Here is a 9,220-nt window from a genome sequence, read left to right as displayed (position 1 = left end):
ACCGGCCCGGCCAAGTTCACACAAGTTACCATCCGATGTATCCTCGGTAAAATGGGCGTGTCCAGATCACATCCGGGGACTTTAAGTGTTCTTGGCGAAATGCTAACTTGTGTATTGGGTCAGTACTTTGGTCACCAAACATGACGTTTCACAAGAACACAAGAACACAAGTCCATAGAAGAACACATATTGAGAAACGCCCCATGTAAAATCCAAGATGGCACTGGATTTCTTCCTCCTTCATCTACTTGGGTGCTGCTCAGCAGCTCTGTGCTCAATGCTGCCACTGCTGGCCAGAAGCTATACTGCAGTCATTTATCACTGCTGAAAACAGTGGTCTCATTTTTTTCTCCTTTAACACATTTGCTGAGCCCCTGAGTGACTGAAATGTATGGGTGAGGTGAACATCCAGGAATGTGATGCAGAATGTGGTGTGACGGTCCTGGATCAGGGCTGCATTTGAAGTTGTCCTCTCAGTCTTTCTAGTTGAATCTTTCAGAGTCCACGATCTGCAATTAAGAGTCAGACAATATTCACATGTATGAGCTTAACACAAGCAATACAATGATTGTATTACACACTATAAAACATATAAAAGTAAATCTTAAAAAGTTTAATTATCAGATAAGAGACAGAAAGTCAGGTCAGTCAGGTACTTATAAACACTGCTGTTAAGACATTATGTCAATTTTAATTTAACTGATATTAATAAGAGGAAGTGCTAAAGCAGTATGAAAAAAAAGAAGGCAGCCCTCATACCACACCTGTCTGAAATCGAGTATTTGTGACAACAAGGCCAATGATGAGCTTAGTGAGAACAACAGTCACAGCGGCCAGGATCACACTCATCAGGTGTTCTATTTCAGCAGGCTCTTCTACAAGAAAGATGATTCAATTAGATTCTCTTGCACAATGATTGAGTATTTTGACAGTACGCCATCGCAATCCCACTTCATTGAAATATAATACAGTGCTAAAACACTCTTACCTTGAACATCTAAATATGTTGCACCAACAATAACCGGGTTTTTTATTATGTTAAATCCACAGAAATACAGTCCAGAGTCGGATGAATTCACTTGTTTGATTTTGAGAAAAACAGCAGACATGTTGGATCTCATTTCAAATTTTCCATTTTGAAATCCATCACAGAGTATAGCGGGCTCAGGAGGCTTGAACATGAAGGAGACACAGCGGGGCTGGGATCCCTTGACCACTCTGAACCAATATATCTGAGAGGGAGCATTGGAAAAGTTGGAGCACAGCAGAGTGACGTCTTCCCCAGGCTGAGCCTCCACAGTGTGAGACTCAGAACCTGAGACAGAGATCCAGCCTGAAACACGACGGACAGATTGAGATCTCAGGTGATAATGCAACAAACACGTAACAATTGTAGTAGCAACTGCAATAGGTTTTGCTGGGGGCTATTAAACTTCATTCAAGTTAGCCATTAGAATAATTTAATGGGAGTACTTACCGAGGCTGCAGAGAAGTGAAGCTGTAACTACAGTGAAGCTCATCATTGTGCATAAGATCGTTTTACTGCAATGAATTGCTGAGCTCCAGGAACCAGACTTAAAGAGGGAAGGTGGGAGGAGGGTTTTTCTTGTTTTTATCTTGCCAACCACCAACCAGACAGTACAGAAATCAGCCCATGCAGCAACATTGTTTGCATGTGGCTGATGCTGTGGTGTACTTTGGTATTTTAGTACTCATTGCAGCGTGCATGGTGCAAATGTAGGTATCTACTAATATAGACCCTTTGCAAACATGTGACCACAACCACGTGCCGACGCCATGACGGATGGCAGAATCACCAGAAGCACAAGTTAAACAGTTTCATTAGTTTCAATCAGTTTCAAATAAATAACACTAAATAAACTGTAATAATAATTATATCTTCTTCTTTATGGCTTCTTCTACTGAAGAACAAGTTGACGTGTCGTTACCAGTCGAGGTAGGGCATCTGGTAGGTGCTCACAAAGAGCGGTATTTGGAGAAGTTGGAGACGGCAGGATTGGATACCAACCCTTACCTTCTTCCTCCCTCCGATTTCAGTCTGCCTGACACAATCTATGACACTATGTGGTAAACAGGGTACTCCCATAAACTGGTGCTGATCTCAAAGCTTTCAAAAGTCTGGATGCTTTACCAATTCTTTGTAGCTGGCTGGGTTACAGGTACACAACGCTATGCGGGTTGATATGTTAACAGCAGGGTAGTACGGCAGCTGGCTGGTGAGGATACTTTTATTATTTATTATTTATCAGTCATTTAAAACAGAAACGCAATGCAAACATATGCTTGTGTTGGTGAGAATTACTCTGCAGATTGAGTATGTGAGAACACACACACATACGTGTTTAGCTTGCCACCCATCATCATCATCTTTCAAATCGAACATACGAATTCCACCAAAACAAGTTACTCCCTCAGGCTATTTTGCAGAGACACCGTTGCTCCGTCCAGCACTTAGCACCGCCCCAGACCATTGTGATTGGTTTAAAGACATGCCAATAAACTGTTCTTCTCCCATCCCAAAATGCTGTGTGGACTAGCTCCTCAGGGCGGTGGAGGAAGGTCAAGCAATGCAAGACTAGGCTACAACTCCTCAAATCAATTCCACTCTCTGCTGAGCTGTACTGCACATGTGTACACATCTCAGTTTAATGACACTGTCATCTGGCTGTGCAGGTATGAGGCTGCACGAGGCTTATTATCTGCACGCAGGGTGCAGATGTATGAAAGTAAAGAGGAAAATGAGTATTAGGAAATTGGACAGTGTCATCTGCAAAGAAGGTGTAAGTTTTGAGATATACAGATTATAAGATTCTAACTGATAGCATTTCCTTAACAAAACTATGGTTACTTTTGAAGAGAAAGCAGTAAAGCTTTCGTGTGAAAGGAGTACAGCTTTTGTTGCTTGTGGCTTTTTTTGCAGAGAGCTGAAGGCCAGTCTTCCTGTGTTTGTAAGTGTTATTACCACAGTGCAAAATAATGCAGAGGAGCATCACACTCGTTGTTGTCAACATGTGCATGCAAACACAACCAGATCAAAAAGCTAATTCTTTGTTTGTTTCATATACAATGTACAATAGAAATATTTTAAAAAATAAAAAGTATATCCAAACAAAGGAAAATACGGTGTCCCTCCCTGCAGACTCTACCTACGAGGACCTTTTACAAGGATCCTTTTCCTCCACTGGCTCCTCCTCCACCAAACCTCAAATATCTTCAGTTTTTTCATCTGCAGATTACAATCAAGGACACACACAAAAAAAGACAGCAACTGAGAGAAAGATGCATGTGAGAATTCAATCTGTTTTTTAAAGTAGAATTACTCTTGGTTATTGAAAACAGGGAGTCATTTGGTGTTTGTGGTCATGGCTGAAGACTTCCTGTGATGGAATGCATGCAGAACCTGTTTGGCACCGCAGGGCTCTTTATTTAATAAAAGAATGTTTGATTCAAAAGCGCTTTTGCACATCTCTTTTTTGCAAATGCTTTAATGTTCCGGTCACACAAGCCTGTCTTAGGTGATTTTACCTGAAATTCACCTGAGGAAGGTCTGTGTGACCGAAACGTTGTGAAATAATGCATTTCCAAGACGTAAAAGAATGTTGCCATGGACTCTGGCAGCAGATAAATATGATATATGATAAAGCATTAGTTCCACTGAGCGTTGCAGTTCTATTGCTGCTTGTGTCTATCTGCTGGCGCTATAAAGAACCTGAGTCTCCACTTCTCTCTCTGATGCAGGCCTCCTGTTCCTTATTGTGTTTGAAAGGAACCTCAGAGCTGCAGAGTTCAGATCCTCAGACACCATATTCTGTAGATCAATATTCATGTCAAGGCTTGTATCACTGCTTCCTTCCTTTTAGACTTTCCACAGAGTGTTGACTTCAGACACGTCATGATCTTTACCTCAGTTGTTCTCAGACCACACTGTGCTGTCTCTTCCTGTCAAACGAGTGATGTTTATCACTCAAACCTCCCTCTACACACCACTTCACTCGCCCTATAACTAAGTCGGACAGCAATCAGTGTCCTTTATTTCTCTTCCACCATCACACATTAAACGTGCTCTTTAGACAAAATAAGAAAGACGCACACTTTCACCCAGAGAGAGACAGAAAGAAACAAAAGACAGTACATACAAAGACACTATTCTAAATTTAATTTTTGGCAGTAGACACCTCCCACACATAAAAACACATGAGCAGATTAACATAATGAAGCGTCAGTTACTCGGAGCTGCAGTTCCAGATGTTTCCTGAGTCTATCTGGTGGCAGAATACACAACATGTGGGTCCAGCTCTCTCTCTGATGCAGGCCTGCAGCTTCTTTCGGGTTTTGCTGGGAAATTTAGAGCAGCGTAGTTCAGTTCATCCGAGCCCAGATCCTGTAAATCAGAGTATTCAGAGTCACAGTGATCACACAAACTCTGTAGCTGAGTTTGTCAAAAATCTGTGAAATTGGTGAATTGGAATAATTTAAACTAAAATTCTAGCATAGCTAATAAAAACTGTTTAATGATTCAGACACAGGCCACATTGTGTGACAAACACGTATTAAAATAACTATCATCTTAAAGAGGTTATGTATTTATTTATTTTCTAACTAGCTGGAAGGCTACATGTTCTCTTTCCTGTCAAGATATCTTCAGGCTGAGCATCTTTTAAACCATAACACACAGTTTATATAAGTTAATGCCGGGTTCACCTGGTTTCTTTCTGGCTGCAGTTCTTCATTCACAGATCAATGGTAAAAAGACAAAAGTCTCATTAGTTAATTATTACTGGCCATAAACTTTCCTTTGGATTTATCCATCATGTGTATTTAATTATATATTATATCAGCTGTACCTGTTTGGAGTTTCCTGATTTTAACAGCCAGAAAAATGATGACTATAGTGAGGGAAACAGTCAGAGCACCCATGATCGCATTCATGACATTTGTTGTTCCATCAGACTCATCTATAAGACGGAGGACAGAATTAGAGTCTGTTTTTAAAGACATGGTTGAGATTTAATTGACTGGCACAGTGTAAAGAGAGAACCTTACCATTAGGTGATGTAAACGCCACTATACAATCAGATTCACCTTCACCTTCAAGACATATTGAAATTACATTATTTGACACAGAATTGTTTCTTGTTTTTTCTTCATGCTGTTTTTTATACTACTTTGAAAACAAATGTGAGAAACTGTAAACATGGTGAGAAACACAGATCTATGAGGATTAACTACAATCTTACCTGGGACTTGTAGATATGTTGCATTGCCAAGGACTGTATGGTGGCTTTGGTTAAATCCACAGAAATACAGTCCTGAGTCAGAGGAGTTCACTCTGTTGATTTTTAGAAAGACAGTAGAGATGTTGGAGCTCATCTCGAATCTGTTTTGAAATCCCTCACAGAACGAGGCTTCGCTATCAGACCCGTACATAGAGGAGACGCAGCTGGGCTTGTTTCTGTTGATCAGTCTGAACCATTCTGTCAGAGTTGGAGTTTTGGAAATGTTGGAGCACATCAGAGTGACGTCTCCACCAGACTGGACGTCCACAGTGTGAGACTCAGACGCTGAGACAGAGATCCAGCCTGAGACAAACAGCAGAGACAGAAAGAGAGTTATCCCTGAGTGTATAACGCAGAACGTACTGTATTAATGACATTAAAACAACAATAATTCAGTTCTTATTTTAAAGTTGAAATTCTGGATGATTTGGTGCAGAGAATAACCGAGTATCAGTACTTACTGAGGCTCCAGAGAAGTAGAGATGTTATCAAGGTGAAGGTCCTCATTCTGTGTTTAATCACTTCACTGCGAGGATAGATTGTACCGCTGAGCTCTTGTCAAGAAGTTTAGAGAGGCGGGGTGTCTTTAGATTATTATCTTGCCGCTCACAGCCACCTGCCAATGCAATGCCTTTGCATTTTAGTTTAGTGGTTTACATACATACAAATACTACAAATTAATATACACATAATCAATAAAAGATATGATGGAGGGATTCAAAACAAACCTCAGAGGGGCTTAATCTGGGCACTCTACAATGCATACTCCATTTAAAATAGAATATATATTCAAATACTGATCAGAAAAGAGAAGAGAAAAAATAGACCAGACTAAAATTACACACAATATCAAATCAACAGAATAAATATGAAAGGTAATATAATACCAGGAGTTACATGGGTTGTTTATAAGACATCCCATAGGGACAACACTGCACGGCCAAAAAACAAACAGCTTTCTTAAATTGGTTAACGTGTTAGCTTTTAAAAATGGCAAAGCGTTCCATATCACTGACCCTCTCTCATTTAAACCAAACTGAAGTTGTGATGTTTGACAGATAGGAGGCCTGAGTTTGTAGTTAATTCGAGTGGCATTAGTATTTTATTTTAAGATTTTTTTGGGGGCTTTTCCCTTTATTAACAGTGGATAGACTTGAAAGGGGGAGAGAGATGGGGGGATGACATGCAGCAAAGGGATGCAAGTCGGATTCGAACCCTTGCCGCTGCAGACCTCAGCCTACAAGGGGAGAACAGTCTCACTAGCTGAGCTAGAGTACACCCCTCGAACAACATTAATATGAAGATGGTATAACACTACATACAGTTTGTTTGGGTGCCTGGGTAGCCCACCTGGTAGAATGCACGCCCACATGTAGAGGTTTACTCCTCGACGCAGCGGCCGCGGGTCCGACTATGACCTGCGGCCCTTTGCTGCGTGTCAGCACTTTAAATGACTTTGGTTTTTTATTGCAAAACAACAGTGGGCACAACTACAGTCTGTACTGGCAACAGTCACCTGAACTAAACAGTTCACATCAGCTGTAAAGCTCATTCCAAGTAACTCTTCACACACGTCTCAACACAGGCTCAGTGCAGCCAAACACCATGAACAATCCTCACCGAGATAACACACACTGTCAGTCATAACACACTGAGAGTAAAAACACTCGCATCAAACACCAATACAGAAAATACTAAATTTCTCAGTTTGAACAATTTGAGTGACTTCTCACTACTCCATAATTTCTTTAAAGAAAAGATGTAGATATCATAATATAACAATTTTCACATGAGGTAAAGAAAAAGGAATGAAATCAGCAGTTTGCGTCAATATAGTATTTTGTCTCTAGTAATTTATGGAATTACTGAAACTAAAGGTACATAACAGTAACATAGAATAGTGTGACTGATCCTGCCTCTCTTCAGCATTGTGCAACTAGACTTCTTCATCACATTGGATGTCTGCATGATCTCTAAATACTAATGAATGTGGTGTTTCCATTGCTTTCACCTCTATTACTTTCTGAAAAACAGTAGGAACGCAGTTTTACTATATTAAAGATATAGTGTTTTAGCTGTTTATATAACCTCAGACATCTGACCTGGACATATTGGTATCTTTGCTCTTTTTCCAGTTTCTCTCAAACGGTAGAGTGTATAATGGTTTGTAACTCTTATTTGGTGTTTGCACACAAAAAAAGGCTTTCTGATCTTTCTCTATATAAATACCGTATATGTTCACTAACTAGTCTACAACAAAGACACCTGCTTAGGCTTTCAGCTGAAATTCAGCAGTATTTGATTCTATTCTGTTTTGAATGTGTGGGTTAACAGTTTTGACAGCAGTGTGTTAGCATGTGAACAAAGTGCTGTAAATCCAAAGTGTTGGGCATGGGCTAAGTGTGTAGAGTTTAGAAAACTGTATTCAAGCAACGAAAAACGAACTAGTTTGGTCTACATGAACTGGTGCTGTGCAGACTGGAGTTTAGCTATAAAAAAAAAACTGTAATCCAAAACTGATTTAATGGCCCACAACTGGAGTATTTTGCAGCACCAACTCTCCATGAACCAACTAATATTAACATAGCAATAGGGGAAGGGAATGTTCATTTATTAACATTTTGTTTTTATTTGACCAATTTTCAGGAAATGTGGTCAACAAGTGTGCCACACTTCCATCCATGTGGATGGAAACTTGACTAGGGGAAGCTTGTCATCTGGCTGTGCAGGTATGATGCGGCACAAGGTATATTAGCTTTTGTGTGAAAGTAGTGCCGCCGTTGATGCTTGTGGTTTTAATGCAGAGAGCTGAAAGCCAGCCTTCCTGTGGCTGTACGTGTTGTTACCACAGTGCGTGAGCATGTGCATGCAAACACAGCCAAAGCAAAAAGCCATTTATTTATGGCCCATACTTCCAGTCTGTACAAATACAGCAGCTGATTTTTGTCAAAACCAAGCAGATCGCTTTGCACGGTTTCTCTTTATACTTAGCTTGCCTGGCCTTGTCACTTTGATATAAGTTGTGCACAGACCGCACTGTGCTGCCTCTTCCTGTGAAGAGATGCAAGAGATGTACCCCCCCCCCCCCCCCAAGCCTGCGGTCTGTTTTGTATTACAGTTTTTTTCAATTGCTTAAGCACAATTTTGAAAGCAGGGACCGTTTTTTTTTTTCAAAACACTACATCCAATTAGCACAACCACACCCAATTATCACACACACGTTTCATTTCACTTAATTATGTTTGAAGTTACACAGCAGTTACACACTGCTGATGCTAACCTGAGTACTGTAAATTAAGTACACAGAAAAAGTGCAAATACACAATAAGTTCACCAAACACTACACAAGACCAGTGCTGCAGACTGAGGAGAAGACCAGTTGTTTCTCTCCAAATTTTTCTTAATTTCAGCCTGATGTCTTTTCAGGATGCGTGCCAGTGTTGACAGAAAGTTATAATTTTTGTGTGTAAGCAATCTAAAAAAAACTTAATGGTATCACTGTACTATAAGGAATATAAACAAGTTCATAATTAAGCTTTTTGAAACCACATGGCAGGAAAAGAACGTGTTAGTTCTTCTGCAGATTCTAATCTGCTGCTGCAGATTCTAATCTGCTGCTGCTATATTCATAAAACACACAGTGGGACAGTCACACTGAAGTTACTGATGTTTTACATCGGGTTTTACTAAGGCAGACAGATGTTTGAACCACTCCACAATTTGACCTTCTTATAGCAACCAATCAAATGTAACTTCATTTTTAACCCGGTGTCCTTAAACTTGTTAAGCTTCTGTCTCCATGTTAACAAGTACAGTGGTGTGAAAAAGTGTTTGCCCCCTTCCTGATTTCCTGTTCCTTTGCATGTTTGTCACACTTAAGTGTTTCGGAACATCAAACCAATTTAAACAATAGTCAAGGACAA

General features: G+C 40.2%; 1 protein-coding gene across 1 annotated transcript in view; it reads right to left on the bottom strand.

Annotated features, from left to right (window-relative positions):
- Positions 1-1,561, bottom strand: part of LOC117935231 — a 22,394-nt gene extending 20,833 nt beyond the window's left edge. The window contains exons 1-3 of the mRNA XM_034857368.1: positions 1,478-1,561; positions 989-1,333; positions 765-875 (exon numbers count right to left, since the gene is read on the bottom strand). Of these exons, the coding sequence (XP_034713259.1) occupies positions 765-875; positions 989-1,333; positions 1,478-1,523 (502 nt within the window). The 5' untranslated portion in view covers positions 1,524-1,561. The remainder of the gene's footprint in view (positions 1-764; positions 876-988; positions 1,334-1,477) is intronic.
- Positions 1,562-9,220: the final 7,659 nt, after the last annotated feature.

This window comes from Etheostoma cragini, chromosome 19 (assembly GCF_013103735.1).
Source record: "Etheostoma cragini isolate CJK2018 chromosome 19, CSU_Ecrag_1.0, whole genome shotgun sequence".
NCBI classification, from domain to species: domain Eukaryota; kingdom Metazoa; phylum Chordata; class Actinopteri; order Perciformes; family Percidae; genus Etheostoma; species Etheostoma cragini.
This window is presented reverse-complemented; position numbering and strand designations above follow the sequence as displayed.